The 26,995-nt window shown below is 37.6% G+C and overlaps 1 protein-coding gene across 2 annotated transcripts; it reads right to left on the bottom strand.

Moving 5' to 3' along the window:
* Positions 1-2,269: 2,269 nt before the first annotated feature.
* On the bottom strand, positions 2,270-26,736 carry pank1a (pantothenate kinase 1a). Of its 2 annotated transcripts, none has more exons than XM_006783567.3 (8): positions 25,731-26,736; positions 12,807-12,953; positions 12,405-12,610; positions 10,934-11,187; positions 8,069-8,245; positions 5,776-5,899; positions 4,015-4,140; positions 2,270-3,863 (listed from the first exon to the last, which is right to left on the bottom strand). In XM_006783567.3, exons 1-8 carry the CDS (start codon positions 26,017-26,019, stop codon positions 3,804-3,806), a joined length of 1,383 nt encoding a protein of 460 aa, XP_006783630.1. In that variant the 5' UTR covers positions 26,020-26,736; the 3' UTR covers positions 2,270-3,803. The 2 variants fall into 2 exon arrangements, with proteins under 2 accessions (XP_006783630.1, XP_006783631.1); XM_006783568.3 differs by lacking the exon at positions 25,731-26,736 and adding an exon at positions 25,037-25,347.
* Between the last annotated feature and the right edge of the window lie 259 nt (positions 26,737-26,995).

Genomic DNA, 26,995 nt, shown 5'->3' with positions numbered 1-26,995 from the left:
CATAATCCCATAATCCCACAACAGTCTATAACACCAGCTTCAAATTTCTGGAGTATGAAAATTATGTAATAGCTTGCAATTGTTAGTGGGGATATAGGGGTGAACAGTAACATTAACAACATATCATTTATGTTCTACAGTGATTATGTATCATCTCAAAATGCTTCCCCTAACACCAAGTAAAAAGATACAACCACTGGTTTCCATAAAAAGATGTTCCCCTGTGCTGCGAAACAATGTTCTGCAGACATTGGTGATATGTGTTCAAAAACTTGCTAAGATAAACTCAACGCTTTCCCACAGATTTCTGCACATTGACAGATTATGACGGCTGGAAGAAATTACACTGGTCTGTTGGGCCAACTGAAATCAATGGAAACATCAATAGAGAACAAAACAAACAAAATAAAACAGGCATTTTAGACATTTTGAAATCACACACACACAAAGATGCCAACTCACATTATCACTCCTTACTGGCCACAAAAAATAAGGATTAAAAAAAAAAAAAAGACAGTCACAACCTCTACCAAAATAAAATAAAAAACAAAGGAAACCAAAGCTAGCGCATAAGGTTAATGTTGTTTATGTACCAAGATCCACTTGGGACTGCAGGTGGACACTTTGATATTCAGACTCTGAATGGGTATTAACTGCAATGAATCTTCTGTTACAGTACAAATGAAAAGGAAAAAAAAAGCAAGAGTAAAACTTAAAACTTGTGAAAATGAGGTGAAGTAGCAGGGAACTGAAGGGCACAAACACGGTGCAACCAGGCTAACACATGTTAAAAGGCAAATGATTTGCTTTTTTCAGATTAAATGAAGTGGTGGCACAAGTTATCAAACTCCAGCCTGATTTTAAAGCAGAGTGGCACCTGACAGATTGAGGTCACTAATTAACATCCAAACATCAGTTGGTACAAGGCAAAGGGGGGAAAACAGAAAAAGAAAAACACACAGAGAAGAAAGCATAGCTTGTGTCACAGTTTGCAGTGTCATCACAGCTAAAAGAAAACATCAGGAAACATTGATCATTTTTGAGGAAGCAACTGCAAAACCTCTCTTCACAATATTATGCCTCCATTATTTCACTACACTGTTACTCAAAACACTTGCATAAGTGATGGCATTTACATTGTTCAAGCCATTACAAAGCTTATAAAGCCTGTTAACCTTTCAGCAGAAATTGAATACAAACTTTTAGTATGAATCACACTGGCTGGACTACAATGAGACAGATAACCCAAACCATTTGTCACAAAAAAAAAGTACAATTATCTATTTTGATTCGGTTCAATCACCAAATGGGAAACGATGATGCATTTTCAATTCACAAGAAAATCTTTATAGATGTTATTGCACTATGGGTGTCAGATTAAAATAAACGTTTCACAAAAAGTGGTCTATGATCCTACCCTCCTATGTGTTAAACAAACAGATCAGCAAAGCAGCTTAAGGGTCAGGGTCAAAGTGTAGTCAGTGTGTATGTTAGATGGTGAAGTGGGGACAATATTTGTCAATAAAATGTTCAGAATACTTTAGTAGGCTACATTAAGCTAGATCCTTAGGATTTTACCCTTGTAATTTTAAGTTTCTGTGTTATTCAGGTACTGTAGGTAAGATTTTCACGAAAATCCGCAATACTGAACACAGCTGGAGGTGTGAGTGTTGATAAAAAGTCTAATGATTAAACGAATTAAGCGACGACTAACTCGAGATTGCGGAAAGAGCATAGTTCCTATTCGGGAGAGTAAAGGCAGGTAGACAGTTACGCCTAATATAAAACAGTGGACAGTATTTCCTGCTTTGCCCAGCTTTATAGCTCAGCTGCTTTTATGATAAAAAGAAAGGCTGTAAAGGTTCAGGCTAGGAAGTGAAGATGGGTGGGACATAACAGCGTAATACACTTGTGGTCTGTTTCTCAAAAAACACTAGACAATTCTTATAGCAAATGGAAAATTTACTAGTAGTGGGACTCTCTACAACTGTTGTTTCTAAGCTTAGTAAATAACACAAACCTTTCCTGTGACCATGCAAACATGCGCTCATGTTAACTAAATTTCAGCATTCTCAAATAATCGCAGATCACGCTATGTTTCCTTTAAAAAATGGCAATGCTAAATTATTACATATTAAAGCTCTACGTGCCATTTTCAAGTATATGATAAATATACAAGTGTGTTACTTTAGCCCCGGTTACCTCAGTGCAGAAATCTGGACTGGCTCTCGGTTCAAAGGGTCTGAGTCTCTGATCCTATGGGTATTACCCTAAGTGTTAAAAATAGACTTGTTTATAGTGCTAGTGTCAATATAGACTTAGATCAGTGCAAACAGGCAGTAATAGCATATGAAGCCCATTCTCTGTTCAAAGTCTACCACATATTTGTGGCTAATACTCACCAATTATTTCAATTTAGACAATTTGTTTTCATGGTTGTTTCATAGCAAGCATAAAGTACCTGTTTAAAATTCTTGGGAATGTTGGACAACTCTTAATATTCTGTAAGTGCTTGTTTTTAGAGACGAGTAATTGGGGTTTGGGGGAAAATACAATTAATGGACCAAACCTAAAACAGCTACCAACAGTGTCGGCACCAGAATGGTAAACAGTCTAACATGTTGGGATGACTCCCCCAAACTGACACTTTACTTTTGCATCATCAGCTAACTATTTTTTATGTTGGGATTCTGAGTCTGAACATTATTAAACTCACACTACAAATCCCCAAACAAGGCATCAGCGTGGCAGAAAAGCCAGAAAAGGATGAATGAAGCTTCCATCTTCCTGACACTGACAGAAAACAGGGAAGTTAAAGAAAAACAGAAATAAATATAAAGATTAGATCAAGTATTTCATACATCACAAACACAAGCCGCCGAGTCAGACTGGGTCCTCAACAGTAGTTCTGGCGATGCCAATCAGAACAGAACAGAACAGAAATCAATGATGCACTGCAATCTGTTGGAAGACAACGTCTTGGTCCCGTCACCTAACACTAAACTCAGCAGGTTGAGTATGCATGCATGGCAATCTGGTGGTGCTAGTTTTGCTTACATATAGGCAGACAAAGGAGAGACAAACAAAAAGCAAAGGCCATATGCAGTAGAGCAAAATAAAAATCGTTTTTTGTTTGTTTGTTTTTTTGCTTCCCGTTGGAGCTGAAGGAGGCAGGTAAAGTATGAATCTCAACAGGTTTTGGCTTCAGTGCACTCTGCAGAAACAGTAGAGCAATGGGCTACTTTTTGTGCAACAAACCGGCAACCACAGCTGCCCAAAGGTGATGTTTCCTTGAGTTGCTGGTGGTACAAATCCCTCATTCAGCAGTTAACTCTTCTGCAAAGCTATCCTATTTTAAAGAACTGTTGCACAAATTGTTTCCCGGCACACTACTGTCCCCAGGATGTAATGCTACAGTAGCTATTCACACAAACACATTAACAAAATACACTAAAATACTTTGTGTCTCTGCTTCCTGACATAGGGCTGATTACACGAATCAGCAGACCCATTTAACGGAAACCATAAATAAAAGATTACAATATTAAACCTCTATGATGGGGGATGATGGGAAATTTAAGAGATGAATATTAGAGGTCATTGTTATTTACAGGTGTTAAATTATTAAAAATGGCTTTTATCAGTTTCTGTGTTCTCTCTTAGTGTTCCTTTTGTGGCCTCGACGAATGGGACCTTTCAGCAGCTTCAAAAGTTGATGATGTCACAGCATTAAGACATCACGGCCTTCAAGGGCAGGTGACATCGTCTTGTCAAGAGTTGATGTTGTCCTGACAGAATTTCCTTCAGGGGTCCTCTGTTGTCTTGAGCAGCTCCATCAGTGCTCCCACAGCTCCAAAGTAACCCTGGAGCAAAAAGACAAGCAAATATATTTTATAGGCTTTTATCATGTAACCAACCAGTGCTTTGTTTCTGAGGGTATATATAATGATTATAATTATTATAAACACATTAAGTAATTACTTTAATTTAATAAAAGGACAGCCGTTTGCTCACCTCGTGTTCAAGGAAGAGAGCTCTTAGTTGGCCTTTGGACCAGTAGTCCATGGCATAAGCTAGCAGCTTGGTGGACACTGTGTTGATACGGAGGAAGTTCCCAACAAACACCACACGCTCAATTTTCTTATGAGAAAAAGAAGAAAAAATTAATTTTAGAGAAACTGAGACCCAACAAACAAGAGTTTAAACAAGTAATTCACAAATTGTTCTGATAATGAAGAAAGGTCATTTCTAAACACTCCTGTCATCTTAGTAATGACTCATAAATAGCTACACATAAAACATGTTAGGTTATGTTCTCTTTATCTTTCAAGAGTTCAGCCAATATACTTAATTTTTAGATCTAATATTTTTATAGGCTTTAAAAATCCTTTATTAGTGTGACTCTAAAATCCTCACATATGGCCTAACAAGGAATAATGCAGGGTTCTTATTTCTCTCCCCTCTGTCCCTGGACACGGTCACCAAAGTGATACTAAATCCCAGATCTTTCATTTGGTAAATTTTTGTTTATGACATTGACATTTAATCCATGTCATGCAAATCTGATTAAAAACTGACTGTAATAAAGGCATATAATCTGCAAATACAGTAATAAAGAAAATATAAATAAAATAAAGGTTCTCGAGCACCACCACATGGTGGTGCTAGAGAACCAATAAACAAACACTGATGAAATCTGGTAGAATACCAAAGACACAAAAATGTTGAAAAACATCCTGCTGTGGTGTGTGCGAGTGTGTAATTCTTCCTGAAAACTTAGGGTAACTTTGTGTTTGTCGATGTAGCTTAAACAGCACAATTCTTTGCCAATAAAATGGTCAAATACAGGACTGAAATCCAGTTATCAAGATTTTTGTTTATGATAAAATGGGGGCCTTAATTTTATTACTAAGGCTTTCAGAAGTCATTTAAAAGAAACCCTCCATAACCCTATATATGCACGTTTTTCTTCGCTGCAGCTCTGCATGCAGTGATAGCCCTGTACAATGCTGCTTGATCGCCATGCCACAAGGCAACACTGTAAAGAAGCTCACAGCATGTAGAAATACTCCAGACTGATCCTTTACTTCAGCTTTAGCTGCTATGGCTTTTGTTTTTAAATTAATTTTACAGTTGCCTATTAAAACTAATAAATTGTTGTCACATAGTACCAGTAGCCCCAATCCCAGAATTGTTTTCTAGCTTACAGCTGCCTATTTACAAAATATTACAACAAAAGTGTGAAATCTGGTGATTTTGTTTTTGCCAGCAAAAACCCCCCAAAACATAAGCATGGTTTAAAATATAAACAAATCCAGCAACCTTACCAAAAGAAACCCCAAACTTAAAATTAAGGAATATATTTGGACTTCTAAAAATGCAAAAACAAAAAAACTAAACAAAAAAGAAAGCTCCACCCTCCACCACCACCACAGACACACACAACAACAAAGAACTTTTCTTTTCTATTGTTAAATAGCTATAGCAAGCCATAAGATGTAGCTTTTGAATGTGTTTGTAAAGAACAATTAGTTGATTTTATGTTTTCGGTAATCCTGAGTAGCCAGTAAAGAGTAGTTTAGGTGTAGGAGTGTCGATGGGTGATGCAATGACTAAATTCTGGTCTGGGTGTCTGTTTCTAAGAACTCAAAGAAACTATCTTAGAGGTTTATGAAACAGTAGATAAACTCATGCAAGTATCTGTATTACATAACCTTTATATGGCTGTTATGATTAGCTGGGTATAGTTGACTGATTCAGCATGTGTGTGTGTACCTCGTTGACTGCACACATGCGTGCTATGGATCCTATGTTATTAGTGATGGTGACCAGAGTGGCTCTGGCCAGGTCTTCCTTACTGATGCTGTCTCGCTTCTCTTTGCTCATCATGTGACCAAAACTATAAAAGAGACCATAAAGAAAACAACATGTAGAAGACATTTTCCTCAAAGTTTGATTAACTTTTCACATTAAAAAAACCAAACAAACAAAAAACGGAAACAAAAAAAAAAGTGAACCCGTAATTTCTTCAAAAACCTTTTGAAGCAACTGTCACTGGGTGTGTGTGTATTTGTGTGTGTTTTGTTTAATTAAATCACTAAAAAGAACACCATAACAAAACACTGATTAGAACTTGATAACTGTGATTACATGTGTTTTTTACAATGCTTTATGGATCAACTTTGGACCCAGAACTGCAGGTTTACTGTATACATGGTAAATTCAGTTTAACCAGAGCACATGAGCCTATGTGTGTCTCTGTAAAATATTTATTACTAACTGTTCATTTATTGGTATGTTTTTGCTTTTTTTTTGCAATTAAACAATGTCCACACAATTTTGGATAATTTATCCTCTTATCTCATCGTGCTAAATGAGCAATTTATGTGAGCACATAAATCAGAGCTTTTAGCTCACTCATCAGGTTCCAATGCAATTTCATCCACATCCACAAACATCGCTATCGTTTGTTTCGTGGTGTTGCAAAATAAACTGTTTACGGCAATATTTTTTCATCGTTTTGATGGTCACTGTAGTGGCTATATTAATTTCTTAAAGCTCTCTCTTTCTCCTATATTTAATATAACCACGCTACCGACGGAGAGCGCCTGTTTTTTATGCGTTGTCGTTACCAACGACGATGGTAAAACCCTCGTGTCCGCTTATTTATTTTCCACATAAATCTTTCACAATAAAGCTCAAGATCCTGTTGAGACTTTTCAAAATAAACAGAATCATGTGAAAGAGTATGCAGAGTATTTACGGATGAGAAGCAAAAAAGAGCCATCAGGTGCTAAAAAAATAAACCTTTGACTCAAACGTTAGAACAGGCTTTTCCCTGCTGCACGCTGCGTAATAAATACTCACAAAGAAAACGGCGGCCGTTACAACTTATGTCTAAAAATGTATAGTATCATGCATCAGTTAAAACATTCGACTCCAGGTACACGACGCCCAGCTTGAAACACTTCACGCAAGTCGAGCTGCCCGACATTCACAGAATTTTCAGAAAATTTAAAATTTTTGTGATTTATATCGTTATCGGACGATAGATATTTTATATCGGGATATAAGATTTTGGTCATATCGCACAGCCCTAGTTACAATAACCAAATAGTATTTTAACAGTAAACAATGCAGTCCACCACAGATGCAGTGCAGCCAGCTGAAATAAGCTCCTATAACATCTCCTGTGACATCTACAAAAATTACAAGTGTCACATACAGTCATGTGAAACAGCACAACATTGTGAAAACTAAAGTACACTCTTATTGCTTCCACAGAAATAAAGAGCAGACAGACTCTCTTAATCAAATGCAACAGATTAATTGTTTATAAATCATCTGCAGCTGTGATCACCTATATAAAAGCAGATGGTTTGCCAGTTTGCTGTTCTGGAGTGTTCAAGTTAGTTTTAACACAATGCCACAATATTCCTAGGAGTGGACATGCTAGAAACCTAAGAGCTACATCTCAGATTTTACAGGCCTCAGTTAGCATGTTAAAATTCACTACAAGAAGAAAAAGACTGAACAGGTAGGTCAAATGTGAGGCCATCCGTCTAACATTTAAAACGTGGCCCCAATTTGGACATGCAACTGGACAATGATCCCAAGCAAAAAGAACACCTGAGAAATAAAACAATCAAGCTGTTGCAATGGCCCAGTCAAAGTCCAGACTTGGTGGGACAGGTCTCTTAATGTCAAGCAGATAGTCAGAGATAACGCTTACTTCAAGTTAGTGCTTCTAAAGCTGGTTCTACAAGCTACTAAATCATGAAATGCACTTAACTAAAATGTTCAGTTTCACATGAATTCACTGGTTTTCATTATCATGTCAGAAGCGAAGACATCGGACAACCAGACAAATACAAGATGTCCATCCTGGTCAAAGTTCAGTAATACAAACAAAACACAGCTCTGTTCATTGCATCACACTGTTCTATTTATTGTCTATTTTATAGTATGTATACAAACACTCCTGGGATCAGTCTGTATTTCATTGTACTGCTAAAGAAACAAAAACAAGAAGCTTTAAAAATATAGAAAGAAAAAAAAGTGATGTTACCTGGATGCTACAGCAGAGCCCTGTAGACCAAATCGCTCGTAGTCTCCCCCATAGATATCTTTCACAAGTTTGTCCACATTTGTAGAGTCACCTTTGCTAGCCATTTCCAAAGCCTCCTCAAATGTCTCGCAGCCAGTGAGCAGACAGCAAAGCCCCAGGAATGTACCACCTCCCAGACTGAAGGCAAGAAAAAGAAAGGGTGTAAACAGCATAAATTATAGATCAAAGAAAAAGAAGGGAGAAAAATGCTACTGAAGTTTAATGAAGCAATTGAAACGGTGTGAACACTTTAACACTGACAGTACAAAAAAATGCCCATATCAACTCCAACCTTGGAACAAATGTCAAGTCCTAGGCCAACAAAATGTCTCACACATTATGCTTCAACTGTAAAATAAAGCTCGTAATAAAAATCTTAACACATCTATGGTTTTTATGGCTTTTGGGTGACTTGTCATTTTAGTATTCAAGATTTAGTTTACTATGTTTTTATACTTTTATGTCTTTATTTAAACTCCATATTATTCATTTTATTTTTCTTTGCATATATTTCTGATATTTGCTGCTAGAGAATGTGTACAACATAGGCAGTGTTGGGGAGTAACGGAATACATGTACCGCCGTTACGTATTTAAAATAGAAAATATGAGTAACTGTATTCCGTTACAGTTACCATTTAAAAAGGTGGTATTTAGAATACAGTTACTTTGTTGAAATAAATGGATTACACGGCGGTACTTTCCTGTCTTATTATGTTGGCGGGACAGGCCTGTTTGGGTTTTGCTTGACAGCTACGTTCTGTTGTTACAGGCAGCAGCGTTACGGTTGCCATGGTTACAGGGTGATGCTCTCTCTCTGCGTGTTTCCTGGGTGAGAGAGGCCTTTATGTTGTTGTTGTGCTAAGCTAATAGGCAGAATGCTACCGGTATAGCTCTAAAGAATGTAGCATCATAGGCAGTGTAGTCCGTGCTGCAGGGAGAATGGACTGCCATACACGTTATGTGTCTGTGAGCGAGGGAGGGAGAAAAAGGAAAAGTACGAGCTGTCACCGAGCAAAAACGGGAGCTGGAAGCATGTAAATATAATAATAACCACTGCAGCCAAGAAGAGTGCCTGACGAGCCCAGTTGTAAGTAAGCTATTAAGACTCAACTGTACACCGTGTTCGTGTTTTCCTCCAAAAACAATAAGTTCTGTTGAAGCAGCTTTTCAACGCCTCTCTCTGTCTCTCGCAAGCAAAGTTGACCCAGACAACAAAGTAAAGCTAGTTTTCGGCTACGAGCCCGACACAGAACCCACCATATTAGCCAGAGGTCCCTTTACTACGGTTCGGAGCCGCGGACCTTCAGTAACAGTAATAAATCATAGCAATAGTACATTCATGTAGTTGTAAACAGCATGATAATATATTAATTAATCCAAAGTATTCAGAATACGTTACTCTCATTGAGTAACGTAACGGAATACGTTACAGAATACATTTTGGGGCATGTATTCTGTATTCTGTATTCTATAAAAGTAACCTTCCCAACACTGAACATAGGTTATTTTTAAACTGGCAATATAAATACATTCGATTAAAATATGCTACAAAATAAACACCTAGTTGGTGCCAGAATAAGTGAGGAGAAAAAGAGCCAACACGAGACAGCTGTTTTGAAATAAAATACTTTATACAACATTAATGTATAAAGCCTTTGTGCCTCGACTTGCCCACACTACAAACACCCACAACAAGTGAGTTCTGTTTGATCATGTTTCTCTTCCTGGAACAGTGCAATAGATTCAGATGGAGGCTGTACACACACACGTAAACACTGATGTCACGGTGAGTAGCTGCAATAAGACACACTTGCCATTTACAGAACAAGGAAGTAAAGAATGACCAGAGGTATACTGCGACAACAGCGACTGGCCATAGTTGAAAAAATTTGTTTATAAGGTCAAATATGATTTCACTGTATTACAGAATATTCAGGAGGCTGAGTAAATCCTAATATCATCAAAGGAAAAAACTCTTTGTACAACACATAATGGGTAGAAGTAACTTAAATTTCTTATAAATGTTTACAGTTCATTCTATGATCATATCTAGTTCTACTATTATGTAAGTACTAAGGTACACAAGGTGATAATGAATGTGACTGTTGCAACTCAAGCAACTGAGTCTGGCATATCTGCCAGATCTACTAAAGCCATAAAAGTGCCACCTTCACCTTTTGCACATACTCTTGAAAAATACTTCTCATGCAGAACTTCATGTTCAAAGGACACGGGTGTAGGACTTAAGAGGAGTTCACCACAACAACAAACAGCTGCAATCCTTCTGTTGTTTATTAGGTTGGAAATCACTTGGTTGAAACAGAACCTATTTTCTATCACTGGCACTTTTTCTTCCATAAATTTTGCTTCAAGCAATGAGTTTATTTCACAGCTGGGTTATAGAAACATTTTTTTAACAAGTTTGTTAATGTGAAGAATAATGTGTATATTCTATTATTGAGTGAAAAATAAAAAATAAAAATAAACACTTATCTATAGTTTATAGTTTAGTTATATATATATATTTTTTACTTTTCTTAAATTATTATTGGAGCTGAACTCCAATATAGTTTCTCTGTACTTAATTAATACTTCTGTTAATAACTTATTGGTATTGTCTTCTACTGACATGGACTGTTCTACACACCATCACTTGCCTGTGACAGTAGACACACTGCATCATTAATCTCTTGATCAGATTTTTTAAATATCTTTAAACTTATCTAATCTGAATTTTTAAAAATTATATTCTTATTATTATATTCTTCCACTCTGCTTATAAATATTCTGTGTGCACCATTAAAGAGGTTCCCATTCTCCTCACCTGGTACCAGTCACCCGTTTGTAGTTGTTCTCTGAGTACACAGCCAGTATGGAGACTCCTGAGCCAATGTTGACCAGCAACATAGGAAAGGGGTTGTCCAAAGTGCAGGGCTTCTTCACACAGCTCTGGGTGTCTGATGGGTTCTGGAAGTAGTAGCACTCAGGGTGTCCGTTGAAGCTTACCCGATCGACAAACAGCAGACCACGAATCAAGCAGTCTAGCTCGTCCAGCTTAAGCAGCTCCAGGTCAGCCATCTGCTCACAAATGTAGGAGGTTTAAAACATTGATAAGGCACTACTTTATCTACTAAATTGTTCCTGATGATTTAAAGTAAAACATTCCTTGAAACCTTTGATTTGTCAGTTGTATAGTATTAAAATGACTCACTGAAAATGGTCTTTAAAAATTAAAAGGTTCCTTATCCAAATGCAGACTAGACTATCAACATTCCTATAAAAGTATACAATGTGGATTACTGTAAATTGGCATGATGGTAACGGTGTAAAAATTAAGAAGAAAACTGGTTGCTTGTAGGGAATAGTAGAGCCCAAGAACAACAATGAAAAAAGTAGAACCACTTATTTGATAGTGTGGAACAACACTGAGTTGGAATTGTTACAGCAAGTAACATGAGTATATGGTGGTCATGGTGGGTAAAACAAAGACTTATAATTGTTGTAAGCAATTATAAGTCTTTATAATTGGAAAAAAAAAAACTTGAGGGGCAAAGACGATTGCCTTACCCTCCTAAGACCCGAACTCTTTCATGGCATGCATTTTCAATTTCTCTTTGCTATTTGGGCTGATTGGGACCTGATGAATGTAAAAACAAAGAATTACCTGATTTTTTCTTTTTAACCTGATTTTTGTTTCTAAGAAAAATGAGATCCACATAAGAGGACATTTGTTTTAAATTTTGATAGAACAGTGGCAGTATAATGTCCTCGTAAGTGGATATCAGGCCCTTGTAGAGCAAAATTTAGTATTTTGGTCTTGACAACCAAAAATTTGATGTCCACATATGTGGACGCCAGGTCCTAGGAGGTTAAAAAAAACCCTCAAATACTGTAAAATACTAGGACATGACCACAATGTAATTAACACTTATTGCACCACGCAAAGTATGAATCCTTGCAATAGTGCTGGTTGCTTGCATTGGTTACGTCGTGGGCTGTATAAAGAGTCAATGCACAAACTCTAAATCTGCCGTTATTTGCAAAGGGTAACCACCGTGAATTAATCTGCATATTTGAATTGGCACAGATTTTCAGACATGAAGGATTTGTGTCTCCTCCCAATCTTGCACTGGGGAACTTTAACATGTTAGACAAATGTGTTTACCACTACACCACATATCTATTTTTAATCAACTAAGTATTTGATTAATCAACTATTCACTGTAATTATGTCATAATGTTTAATCAGTACCACTGATACTGAGATGTTATCTCTGTATATACTGCACACTCACCATTCTGAACTCATTCTCAAACTTGTAAGCCCCGCCTCCAGTGGCACAGAGTGTTGTGTGCAAGCTAGAGAAGTTCTTATCCCGTCCCATCTGAATAAAGCGGGGCATGGCCTGTGTTGGGAAGCGAATGAAGTGCAGGTTTCCTGTCCTGCCGCACATGGTCAGATTCCTCAGCTCCAGGTGAACGTCACGGACACCTGTTTTACCTGAATAAGGAAAGGATCATTTTACCATATGGTATTGTCTCCTGATTTGTGTTATGCTTTTAATTTCTTTTGAACACTCAAGTGACCCAAAAGCTGAATTTGAAGCTGATAACAAAATTCATCTCATAAATTGAAAAACTGTAAAATATATCAGTGAGAGATACCTATATCCATCTGCATGTGTAAATAGTCATACCATAGGCAACGTTTGAGGTGAGGTAGCGGCGGATTGACTTGAGGTTTTCCACTTCCTCCTGTTCTTCCTCTGCAGTTATATCGACTGGCTCAAAGTACACCAACTTGACCAAAGTCCCACCAATGTCCATACCAAACCAGGGGAAGGCTGGAGAAGGTAATGGAAAAACAAGGAAACTGTCACTTTAAAAAGAAAAACAAGACATTATGCAGACATTTTTGCATAACATATTGAATTCTGGTTGTTCTGTTAATAAAAATAAATACAAGACTATTTCCTTTGCAAATGATAAGGACATACCCCTGAACCATGATGTGCTCTAGACCAAAGTTGCATGAAATAAGCACCAGAGACTCAGAGTGATAATCCTTAATAGAAATCTATGGAAGAACTCAATAACGGCAAGGCATTTATCTCCCAATCCCTTTGCCAAAAGCCAATTAAAAGCTAAACCAGGAAACATATGAGCCAACTGTGTTGCTGCACAGATACATGCAGTTGTGAATCATAACACTTTCAATTGTGATTGTGACAGGCACATCTGCTCATTATTATCCAAGTCTATGGATATCATAATAAAGGAATGAATAAAGGAAATGAAGCAAGTTCCAGTAATTCTATCAATGGAGTTTATTACTAATGTCTCCCCGTTCATTTAGATAGGAGTTGCAAAATAACTGCCCAAAGGCAGTTACGATGTCCAAATTGCCAAGACAGTAATCTTGCTTCCAGGATGGTTTTAATAGGAGCACTGTACATCGAATGCTGCAAAAAAAACAACAACACTCGAGTGAGGGGAAACAATCTGGACTTGATATTTTTGGGGGTAGAACACTGAGTTCAGCACAAAAAAATGAAAATCTTCCAGCACCACTGGCTAGGGAAAAAAGCTACCACAGCACAACAAGATTGCCATAGAAACAGTTACCACTCCCCATCATCTCCTGTTCGCTCGGTATCTCATACACTGTTCAGCCTCCTATTTTCTCTTTCCCTTAGCTTCTCCTCTCCACCTCTCAGCCTTTATCACAGTCTCATACACACCATCCATCTTCCTTTCTCGACCTTTCCCACTTCCTCCCCTCCTCCATCTCCATCAGCATTCTCTCATTTGGAGTTTCTTGCCTTTCACCACACATTTTTCCTTTTTGTCCTTTCAGCTTTTTATTTTAGTGAACACCATCTTCTTCCGGCTTCATTCTGTTCCACTCCTCCTTATAGCTTTCCCTTGTTTCTCATCTGTCAGTCACTTTAATTAAATGAACATTTACATGGCCAGGATGACATAAGTGATACTGCGGGATGTTTTTAATTCACCACAAAGCAATGGATATTTGCCTCCAAAAACAATACATCAAATTGTATTCTTATTGGTTTTTTCCAAGATACAAAATGTATTGCTATTTTTAGAAGCTAACTGCATTGGCACTTCAGCAAAGAGAAAAGTTCTGGTTGAAATTTTGGTAAGAATGGTTTGATAACAAAATGAGGTTACACAGAGCTAAATCAGAGGAAAAACACACGGCATACCTCAAGTTTAGTTTTAAGGTTTTGCTGTGCTGTAGAGAGGCAAGACAAATATGAAAAGGAAGGTTTCGCACATGACATTTAATACTGGCTGTATCATTTAGTGTGTAGTTAGGAACAATGGAAAACATGTGCTAGTGTTCAAGACAACCATGCTCACTTAAACTGTGTTGCTGTGGAAGCAATGAACAAAAGAATGTGTTGAAGCAAACCATTTAGTACATAACTGGTAAACAGCACACTGAGACAATATATAATGTCTTTCACATGTAAACAAAATCCTACAGAAACACAGATGATAAACAAATGAAGCATGCTTCTATAACTCGGCTGATCAGTTTATTATGAGATGTATGACCCAAACACTGACACTTGTGATGTGTCCTTACTTTACACATCAGCTTGATTTCCATTCTGAGTAATATATATTTCCCTGTAAATATAGAATAAGCAATTCAAGACTCCAGACGTATAAACTTGGATTTGGTTCACTGAATACTGTTAGATGCTAAGAACACGTTTTATTTTAAACCTTCAATGAGAGTAAATGTTGATCAGTAAGCTTCTCTACTGAAGCAGCTACCTCTGAATAGAAGATCAGCATATGATTAATCACTTAACTGTAAAAAGAGTGTGTCCCTGCAGTCATCAGTTTCCTATCAATTTCAAAAACTCTCAATAATAACACAAAGATTAAATAGTAAAGACAACATTCATAAATAATTCATCAATTAACTGTTTCAAATCCAAGTAAATCAGACTTAGAACATTGATATCTTTGACTCTTTATCTTCATGACAGTAGTAGTTAAACACTAAACTAATTTACCACCATCTGGACTTAAAAAGGTCAGCATGTGACTGTTCACTGCCCTCTCTGCGCCTTTACTGTGGCCCTTGCATGATGATCAGAGTGACTATTTCACAACTGACCAGTGAAGGGAACAGACTGACTGTCTGGCTTACTGAGGCAAAGTCCACTTTCAGCTAAGCTCAGGATTCCACTTCAGAGGATGATCACTTGTAAACACATACTTTATGATTTACTAGCAATTAGTGTTAGCAACACAAGCATATGCACATGTGACCCCTCGATCTAATGTTTATGGTAAATTATGTCAAACTGACATACTATACAGACAAAAGTATTGGGCCAAATGTCTTAATCTTTGAATTCAGGTGTTTTAAATCCACAGGTTTTATACACAGGTGTATAAAATTAGGCACCTAACAACGTAGTCTATCTTTAAAAATGTTTGAGAAAGAATGTGTCGTTCTAAAGTGCTCACTGAATTCGAGTGTGGTACTGTAACAGGATGCCAAGATTGCAAAAACTAAGTTTGCTGCATGTCTTTCCTTGTAAAAATTCCACAATCAACTGTAAGTGGTATTATTGCAAAGTGGTAGGGTTTAGGAACCACAGCAACTCAGCCACAAAATGGCAGACCATAGAGACTTACAAAACAGGGTTGCTGCGAACTGAGGATCTTAGTGTGTAAAAGTCACGAGTGCTCTGCTGACTCAATAACTACAGGGTTCCAAACCACCCTCTCAGAGTAAACATCAGCACAAAAACTATGCACCAAGACTTCGTGGAATGGTTTTGGCCAAGCAGATCCTGTAGGGGCAATGTGTCCTTATACGATACTGTTTACGGTTTGTCAGAAAAGTGAATGCGCAACAGTAAATTCAGTATTAATCTCTTTAATATAACATCTCATTTTTGGTGAAACTGTGTCACAGTCTCCACTTTTACACCTACTAAAATCTACTTTCTTTTGAACACATAAAGGATAGGCTTTGTAAATGATATAACACTGATATTGCTTTTAATGTCAGCAAACTGTCGTAACCAAAGGTTACTCAGGTTTCACATTATTTTTAATATCTATAAAATGATTTGCACAGAACAATGTAAACTCGTGCAATACTTTTACACCTTTGCCTATTGAAAACTGAGCTAACTAATAGGAACCAAAAACAACTCTATGACTTTTAGCCCTGTTAAGGTTATCTGTTGATAACCCAACGCTACACCTGCTCCAACTCCACTACAGTGGCTAATGCCCTTCAGTCACCCACCACATTGTCTAGTGCACTTTTTTGCCACTGTGCCCTCTTACCCAGTGACCTTCTCTCATGTCTGTAAATAAGAACTGACAGACATTGATTTTCCAATGCCTGCTGTGGAAATCTCACCTGCTAGATTTTTTTTTAACGCAAACATTCCTCTTGTTGAGTGTGACACTAATGATTCTTAGATTCATTACTATCATTTTATCCTGCCAAACAAAGAGAGTATTTTTTTCTTTTTCTGTTTTTTTAATAAAGGAAATACATACTTATAATAGAGACAGCAGCTCTCACCACTGAGATCAAGAGTAATGGTTTAAAAGAGAAAGTAAAATTGCACAAGTATTATGGATTGTTACTAGCATTTCTGCCTTCCACCTTTGAAGAAATGAAATCTCCCACTCTGAGAAAATGAAAGGCAACACTGCAAGCAAAAGGAACGAAAGCCAGCCAGCCAGGGTAGATGACAGGGTCTGTCTCAAGTGACAATCATGTTTTTCTCCATAATCCCAGCCAAAAAACAAACTCACAAGCAGTACATGACATTATTCAAATTCAGAATTTAAATTTATACAAACAAACATATTTATTTAACATTACACTGATTACATGACTTCCTCCCTGAGATAAACATAAATAATCTAAGGATTTTAATTTTGCCTATTTTGAGCTGCTTGGAGACTCTAACTATGTTAACATCACTGTTGTGACTTTTTAATGATCTGTGTGAAAACTACAAACTTCCTGTTTCCCTTTTTAGGGTTTTATGTTGTCATTGTGGGAATTCTTTAAACTACATTTAAGCCACAATAATAATGTTAGTAAGGAAGATGTCAGTGTTGGTTCAGATGGTACAGCAGAGTGTCCACTAATTGCAAGCTTGGTGTTTCAAGCTCCAGCTCCTCCTGCTGATGTCATATGTCCTGAACCTGAAGCACTGAAATTGCTTGGCCCATTACATGGGCAGCCAAGTATCATGCACAGCGCCTGCAACACTGGTGTTTGCCTTGAACAAGAGGCCTGTTGGCGATAATGTACAAAATGTAATGCCACAATGCAATAATTGAAAATGACTTTGTCATTAAGACAAGATATTAAATGTTGAAAATGAGAAGTTGTGGCTTCCATTTGATTACATGATACTGCATTGCATTTATTTAACAAAACTCTTTAACTATTTGGGAACTGATTTGACCAATTTTTTTTTCTTGATAAAGGATATGAGCTGCTCAGCAGTTCAGTTATACTTTTCATTTTGTAATGCTTTCAATAAGTGGCAGGTCTACATTGCCAGCCCCAGTTTTTTATGAAAGATCCATGCTGTTGTATTACATGGAGAATTTAGTGTGGCATTATTCTTCTAAACAAGCCCTTTCTTGAAGAAGACACTGTTCCATAAAATATTTACATATTGTTCAGCATTAATGAAGCCTTCACAAATGTGCAGATTATCCGTACTATATGACGCCTCATTCAGTCAGAAGTACTAGCTTTTCAACTTCAAGCTGATCACAAGTAGGAAAGGTCCCTCTACCCCTGGCCCAGAAAACACAGCATCCATGATTTTTATTTTTTTTTTAAATAAAAAAGCAAAAAAAAAAAATCCCTTTTTAATTTGACAGACCACCCGGACAGTTTCCATACCACCTCAGTCTATCATAAATGTATTAAATCTTAGAGAGGATAAAAATTAAGCTTTACAGTTGTTCTGAGGTTGTGTCTAAAAGTGGGCTTTTAGGGCTTAGTGGACAGGGGGAAAAAAAGAGGAAAGAGCAACAAAGGGACCTTTTTGGATTTTAATGAAGGATGCTACATTTTATTCAACAAGGCCACTACATCAATGGGAAAAGGAACTAATAGAGCACAGGTAGTCATCAATCACCATCAATTTTGTGTGTGGAAATCAGAGGCTAAAAAGACTGTAAATCCAAAGTATGGGGACAATAGATAGCAGAGATTAAAGTTGTTAGTAAATGCATTAAGGTTTGTAAGCCCCTCTTGTTTTACCATTTCTGTTTGTTACTTTTGTGTTTTTTCAGTAACCTTTTGCACTGCCTATTTGACTTGGACTTCTTAAAAGAAGAGACCTGGTATGTCTTCAGGAACTTTGTAACTAAATAAAGCATAAATAAAAAATAAAGAATATCAAAGAGATATAAAGTTAACTAAATGCAAAAATACTGTTTATACAAATACTCCCTTCTGCCAGCTTGGCACAATAGGCCAAGACAGACTACCACCAACTTTTTCTAACATGTCAACATTGGCTGTGTTGGGACAAAGTTTCCACTTTATGAAAAATGCATTTCCTGACTGACATGTCACCGTTTTGTCCTGAGGGTGTCTGTATCTCCAACTTGCGAGGATGCTTTCCTGGGAGAGATGTTATTAGCAAATAGGGCTGGGCCATATCATACCTTTCACGGTAATACCGGTATAATGTTGGGCAACGATAAGAAAATGAAATCTCGCGATAGAATATGGGTAAAACGCGCATGCACAGTGCCTTTGTTTTCATACGCACATGGCGGAAAAAGCATGGCGGCGACGGAGAATGAGAAGGGCGAAAGCGGAACATTGAATGAAACGGATGAACCAGAATTGGTTTATAAAAATGCTGCAACTTCAGTGGTGTGGCACTGGTTTGGCTTTCGTCCGTCAGATACACAACAAAGCACTATTTTTGGTAGAGCATGCTAGCTTGCGTCGTTATTACCATGTTTTTTTGGAAAATATGGCACACTTAAAATCAATCCTTTGATTTTTTTTTCTGAAACTTGACAGAACCCCTTATAACCCGGTGTGCCTCATGTATGAATTCTGGTTGTGTTTACTGATCTCGAAATGATTTTATGTGGTACACGGCGCTCGAAAATCTGTCAAATATTTTAGTACGACTTTGCTAAGCTACGAACCCGCACCGCTTGATGGATTGTCGGAGCATTACGGCTACCATAGGCAGGCCAATTTCCACTGGAAATGCCTTTTGGTTAAACTGTCAGCAAGGAATTTGGATTTGCACTGTTAAATTTTTATATAACTTTAATGCACATAAAAAAACAGCTGCTTGTTTAAGTGAAAATACATTGATGGTTTGTTTTTTGTTGCACTAATAAAGTTGTGGAGTTGTAAAGTATTTTGTCTAGTGTCAATTATATCGTCAGTTATATCGTTATCGCAAATTTGCAAATGTATATCGTGATAAATATTTTTGGTCATATCGCCCTGCTCTATTAGCAAATAAGAATATGTAGCCTAGTCATTTGAGTACATTTTTTGTTATTGTTGAATTTCATGGACATGCCTGTGATAGACTGGCAGTCTATCCAGGTTGTACCCTGCCCCCTCACACTATGATAGATGAGATAGGCTCCAGCACCACCAGAACCCTGAATTTGATAAGTTGAAGAAAACGGATGGTTGAGTGGATGGATTTCATTACATACTGAAACTTGATTCACTGCAAGGCAAATAGGAAAACTACTGTTAGCTGTTTCCATCACTCTTTTACTATTATGTAGAAAGTTATTTAAGGTATCCAAAGCATTTAAATCGCTCTACGAGTTGCTCTTTAGCAATTTCAGGGTCATCGAAAAAACAAGAAGTCAGGAACTCCTGACTTATTCAAGGCTCTGTATGCTCTTTGAAGCCTTGAATAAGTCAGGAACTTCTGACTTATTCAAAGAGCATACAGAGCCATATCACACAAACACACTTTGCCCACCAAAGAGCAAGGTTGGGGCATGAAGACTGATTTGTGTAGATGTAGGTAAAAGGTCCTTGGCCTAACAAACACCGATATTGCACTGCATGTCCCCATGACATACACAGATTTCACATACACACATAGACACACAACCCGGCTCAGCTATCTTAGTGAGGACCTTCATTGACATAATGGTTTCCCTAGCCCTCTACCCTAACCCTAACCATTAAAAATGAATACCTAAACCTAACCATGACCTAATTGTAACCCTGACACTAAAACCACATTTTGAGCCTCAAAAGGCCTTCAAACTTGTGAGGACCAGTGAGTGTGTCCTCACAAGTGACTGTTGGTTCTCACAAGTATAGTAGAATGCAGATTTTGGTCCTCACAAAGATAGCTAGACAGGAAGACACACACACACACACACACACACACTAACATATATATAACATTTCTCATTGCTTCACCTTAAAGCTCAGGTTTCAAAGAAGGGTTTGGTGTTTGTATGTGTGTGGAAGCAAATTATGTAAAAAGAAGAGAGAATGACACAAAAGTATTGCTTTTGCCCTGCATGACAAAAATGAGTGAGAGAGAGTAAAAAGGTACACCTATTGCATACCCTAGACAATATATTTACTGTTAGTAATGACAGGGCATTACTTCAGGTCACAGATTACATCTTTTTTCATTTAAAAGATTTTAACAAGTTATAATGCTAACCAGAGGTTGAATGTATATAAATACATTTACTCAGTACAAGTACAAATTACCTGTCCTGTTCAACTGCATTTGCCTTTTTTATATTCTGGGATGATGTAAACATCCTTATGACGATAATAAGGATGTTTTGTTCTGGATATTCTAAAGTCTTAAGATTAAGTGTTTCACCATTATCTTCATCTCTTTTTGCATCCACTTTACTTTTACTATTACCTATTACGAACATATTATTATAGTTACAATCAGAGAAGTACCGCCATCACCTTCACTGTTACTGCTAACACTTAATTACATCCATCATTTCCCACACTTGAACTTTACTTAGATGTGTATTTTTTATATCCAATACAACAACACAATCAATTTATTACTGAGAAATCTTTGTCATTATTTGAAGCTTCATCTGCTGTTACCACATAGTCTGGTCCGTCTGGTTTCATGTTTCCTCATGGGCAGGCTGGCCTTGAGTCTGTCTTACCTCAATAAACAAAAGCCTGAGTATTTTTTGTTATGTTCTCAACAAAAATGTATGTTAAAAATCTCATGGTTGACCACCAAATATTTTTAAATACAAGAAAAATCCTGGATTTAAATCTCAAGTATTCCCTTGTTCTGTACTGTAAGTATCAATTTGTGATATCACAGGAAATTACTTTTTTCATTGCAGACTATTCTTTGTGCAATTTATTTTGTATACCACAAATATAAAATACACACACACCCTGGAAACAACTTATTTCTATTTTAAACCAGCTGCAGACCACTTTCTACCTGCATGTTGTTGATGGAGGCAGTGTACAAATTATGTGGTACAACCGGTCTGTGGGTTACTCTTCCTTGAGCTGTTGCTGGTGTCAGCCAGCCAAAGAGAAGAGTAAAGTCATAGCATAAAAGATAGGGGTGGGAATCACCATACATCCCACGATACGATATTATCACAATACTTAACGCACAATACGATATTATTGCAATTTTTTAAAAATATTTTGCGATATTCAGATTCTTTACATAAAGGTAAACTTTACAACTATTCATTTGATCTAATATCAAAGTCTCACACTCAGTCTTTCTCTCATTTCAGTCAGTTTTATTGTTGACAAACTGAACGGTTTGTATTACAGTCTAGTCCAACTTAACTGAATGCAACCATCTGGTACAATTATAGCTATTCTGAACTATGCAATTTATAAAAACTATGCAGCCCATTCAGCAACTGAAGAATTTGAAAGTAAATTAAAACAAAATATAATTTTACATTAAATAAAAAAGTTTTAAACTTAATTAAAATAAAACATGTCTTAAATTAAAATAGGTAAACTGTCGTGTTTATTGCTGCCAAAAAAAAAAGTTAAACACATTTGGACAGTGAAGGAATGTCAGGATTCTTGCTCAGAAAAAGGAGCTGATCAACATGCTCTGAAGTCAGAGCATGTTCCAGTCCACAAAAACTTTTTTGTAACAAAATATCAATTTCTGCTGTCCCTGTATCGATACATTATTAGCAAACAAAATATCACAATACTACACAGTATCGATTTTTTCCCCCACCCCTAATAAAAGAGCTGAAGTGAAGCCAAGTGTGTCCACTGCAGCCACTGTGTGTAATTTTCATACCTAATGTTTTTTATATTATATCTCTTTTTTTCCCTCACTTGTCCCATTCCTGTCAAATCCCGCCATTCTCTATTCTGGAACACTTGTCAACCAATCCGCTTTCAACCACTGCACAACATCATCAAAAACCAGCAATTTGCAGTTGGGATTTTGGGGGACTGCATGGGAGCAAGTTTTCATTGGGTGAAAAATCCTCCAAGTGCACTGGGACAATGGGGACATATATAGGCAAATGGCACTTTTCTACTCTTTAGAAATGGAAATCAGAAGACTTGTAGGACTCCACATAGTTTCAGCGTGGAGGAGAAGTTTCAGTCTGGAGAAGAAGTTTTGGTTGGTTTTTGGGTTTCATAGGTCAAGCACTTCCCGTCATCTGAATTTACATTATCTCTGAAACAATCTCCACCTTCCCAAATTTCCTAAACATTTACTGAAACTCGTCATCATCTCTTAGTCACAATCCATTAAATAAGGCAATAGTAGAACACTGACTGAACCTGTGGCACACCTGGATGAACCTGTATCTCTTTATCACTGCAACTATGTTACTAATTTATGCTCAGGTTGAACAGGCTGACTCAAATGAGATTGAAACTGGGTATGACACTGTTACTTTTTCTGTCTGTCTGTTTGTTTCTGTCATTAAATGAAAAAGTCACAACCTGAATATATCCAAAGACTATCAAGGGTTTCACTTGTCAGAATGCTTTTGAGACACTTCTATATATAAGATATATATGTTTTCTGTTACTAAAGTGGCAAAAATAAAATAAAAATGACAATTAGTACACCCTCAATTAAGGGACATACATACCAAAGTTTCAGGAAAACTTTGGTATGAGATCCTCACACTAATCTAACTAAGCTTAAAACATATTAAATTCAATTTTATTGAATTGCCAATTCACAATAAAAGTCACCTCAAGGTGCTTTACAGTGTAAACCCTACAATAATACAGAGGAAACCCCCAACAATCAGATGGCCTTCTGAGTAAGCACTTGGTGACAGTGGGAAGGAAAACCTCACTTTTAATAGAAAGAATTCTCCAGTAGAACTGGGCTCAGGGAGGGACAACTATCTGCCACACCTGGTTGGGGTGAGGGCGACAGTGCACTTCAGTAATGGATGTAATTACTGTATATTTGCACTGTATTGAAACATTGTCTTCAACTTATATAACTTATACAAATACCTCTTTATGCCTGTTTGAACAAACAGGATAAAATCAAATGTGCTGGTTTAAAACTAAAAGGTCAAACTGAAACATTAACTAATATAAAACTGTGAAGACAAGTTTCTGCTTTGTTGTTAACTGCATGTGCTAACTGCTGCCAAGTTGCTTTTGGTGCAAATAAAGGGTACTACAGGCAGTGTTACCCGAAAGTAACCCCAACCTTAAACCACTTCAAAAATCACACCCCCGAGGGAAACACATTCCAGGTTCAGCCCTCACTGAAGAAAAGCTTAGAAAGTTATCCGGGTTTGACAGAATGGCTGGCCTGCATCCAAGGATAACTCAACCGTTAAGCAGAGCAGCTCTGACCGGACATTTCAAAGTTTACAGATGAAATAGTCCTTAATGTTGTAATCCAGGCTAATTCTGGTGTAGGTTCTTCTTTCCAGTGGCACCACTTCTCTTATGACTTATGCACCAGTTATCACAGAAAGCCAGATCAAGATGTGAAATATAAAAAGTATGTTATATTAGTCTACAGTAACATTTTATCATGGTCATTTTCAGAATTTCTGATTAGTTTTTCTCATATCACTCACAGATACAAACCTCAATACATACTATATATCTGCAGGGGTACATCTAACCAAAAGAAGTTATTCTGTCTTATCTTTTTGTACTTGATTTTTCATCCCACAGAATAACAACTGATAATATTTATTCTCTGATAAGTCGTTCAAACAGATTGCAATGTCATTCTATAATAATAAAACCTTTTTTATGGGTTGATTTCTGTCCATCAGTGAGTAAAGTGTAGCAGTACTATAAAAATATTGTGACAAAGTAACAATGAAAGAATTTTAAATATCAGAGCATAATTAAATATATTTCAATACTCACATCACTTTTTAAAAAGATTGCAATGCATTAAGAACAACATGTAACAGTTTTCTTAGTAAGCAAACAAAACCAAGCACTTATTAAAAATATGTGTACACATAGTGTATTTGAGATCTCATAAGGGAGGAGATTAATATAGAACAAGCTTGTAACGGGTTAAAGTGACAAAAAATCCACTGAAAACCAAGAATTATGTCATCAGCCTTTGTCTCTCCCAAATAGTCTCTAACAGACTCGCAATGCTGTCGTGCTTACTTATAAACAAAGGCATTCAAAAGTCCATGTGGTCACTCCGCAAGCATCTCCACAGAGCAGTAACGAGATTTACCATGACAGCCACACTCAGCCATAACAAACCCAGTGGCTTTCACTGAATGCTTAAGTATGGCTGGCAATCAGCTGTGCACGACAGCATTACTGACTGCTATGTCCATGTAATTAAGAGTAATTCTACATATGTTGTAATGCCTAGATATCCTCAGTACCAACAAATAAAATTAAACTAAAACTTACCAGGCTTCTTCTCATTTATGAGTTTCATAATGGTGCAATATATCGTCTCACGGTGTGAACAAAATAATAATAACAACTGAAAAACGTTAAAAACTGTATCTCCGCAGAAAGTCTTAGTCAGTCCCGGAGATCAGAAAATACTTTGCTCGTTGAATAAAACGAGACTTTCACACATTCTCTGTTAAAACTTCCAACTTTACCCGGATGAACCTACTCCCATCATCAGAACATACTCGGTAAATAATGGGGCGGGACTGCTGCTCATTCGCCCTGACTCTTGTAGACAAGAGTCCAGTGCTTATTGGCTGCGGTAAACCAGGCCCATTTATCAGGAGCTTTTTCACCACCAGAAACCGACCAATCACAGCGTTCCAAATGCAACCTGAGGGTTCATTAAAAACAAAAGGGGGTCTCCCTGGCGACGGCAGGGCTTGAAGATTAGACAGAACAGTTCGAAACGCATTCTGATCGGACACCAGTGTGATCTGAAGCAGATAACAGTTATAATAAATTATTAATCGTTAACAATAAGGCAGAACTCGCGCTGAGTGACAGCGTTTCCATTCCTGTCATTGCAACACTGCACGATTGTGCAAACACCGGCCGGTTGGTATTGCATTTACCCGGCTCATGTTTGGCACAAATGACAGCAGATACAGAAAAATCATGTCAGAACGAAAAAAAATCAACTTACGGGGTCTGTGTTTTCGCACCGACTCGGTCCTCCTCCGTAGTCTGCACCTCTTGGCCGGGGACCCGTTGCACTCTGCATCATCCCCGCGGTGCAGATGATGCATGTTTTCAAATGTGCCGCTGCCGCTGGGTACGGTGCTTGAGCCGAATGCATTGCTGCTGCTGCTGCAACAGCTGCCGTTAGTGGCCACCATGACATGACTGTGAAAAACCTTCTGGCTCTGCCCATTGTTAACATGAAAGGGTCCCGAAGCTCCTTTCTTATCCACCATTGACTTGGCTTTATCCATGGCAGCAGCTACCCTAGCCTAACGTAGCTTAGCATCTGTGAGGGAAACAAAACGTAAGAGCCCCAGCCGCTAGCAGTGTCTATCCCGGCTACTTTAGCTTAGCCAGCTAATACTAGCCCGTCTTCCAACGTAATGAGGCAGTCTAGCGACCAGCTAGCGTCTAAACATAACGTATTTTAATCTAAAGTATGTGGCTAAATTGTGTCGTAAATTTTACTATAATGTCCGTAAAAACAAAACTGCGAACAGCCGCTAAAATACAGTGTTTCCCTTGAGGTCACTCGCGGTCATTTCCCTAAACTGAGATCCTGGCAGGCAGCAGCAGCCGGCGCGCGCGTGTGTGTCGGTGGACTGCTACGTCACATCAGCTCCTCCAGTCAAGGCCTGAACCTGTTCACCTCCTCTAACCGGTTTTCTCTGCTTTTTGCAGGAGATGCACCGCAATTCTTCGCTTTAACACAAAGACATGCAAGAATGGACTCATTCCCCTTCGCCTTCGATGCAACAATGAACTGCGGCCGCTCCCTGCTGGCTTACTCTTCACTAAAGTCTACAGTACCACTTCGTGCAGCGGTGGGCGCTTTAATTATAAGCGTCGCCGTTGGCCGTCATCCTCATTCCCCGCAGTCCTCTCCACGCGTGATGCGCGCACAAAGCTGCCAGTCAATATATCAGTCATGAAAATGAACTGTAGTGACCCTGAAGTTGCATGCAAAAAAACGCACATCCAACTGAAAAATCTGTCTTTTGAGCAGTGTTTTTGTTTGTTTGTTTTTTGCCGCAGAATAATTTAAAATCAGTATCTGATATTTTTTATTATTATGCCCCTCTTATAGTTCATTTCCCACAAACTTTATAAAAAATAATATATAATAAATAGCCAGAAAAAATAATTTACGTAAGACATTGGGGCAAAGAGAAAACAATGGACAGAACATTATATAATGAGCACGGTTCAGATAAGATACAAAGGTCA

The sequence above is a fragment of the Neolamprologus brichardi genome, chromosome 13 (genome assembly GCF_056152115.1).
Source record: "Neolamprologus brichardi isolate AB-2024 chromosome 13, ASM5615211v1, whole genome shotgun sequence".
NCBI classification, from domain to species: Eukaryota; Metazoa; Chordata; class Actinopteri; order Cichliformes; family Cichlidae; genus Neolamprologus; species Neolamprologus brichardi.
Note: the sequence above shows the minus strand (reverse complement) of the source record. Positions and strands in the feature narration are given on the sequence as shown.

Coding starts and splice junctions, on each gene's coding strand:
- pank1a (XM_006783567.3), bottom strand. CDS start 26,019: ATGGATAAAGCCAAGTCAATGGTGGATAAGAAAGGAGCTTCGGGACCC. Junction 12,611..12,806: donor CACCTCAAACGTTGCCTATG/GTATGACTATTT, acceptor TTCCTTATTCAG/GTAAAACAGGTGTCCGTGAC. Junction 3,864..4,014: donor CTCTCTTCCTTGAACACGAG/GTGAGCAAACGG, acceptor TTTTTGCTCCAG/GGTTACTTTGGAGCTGTGGG.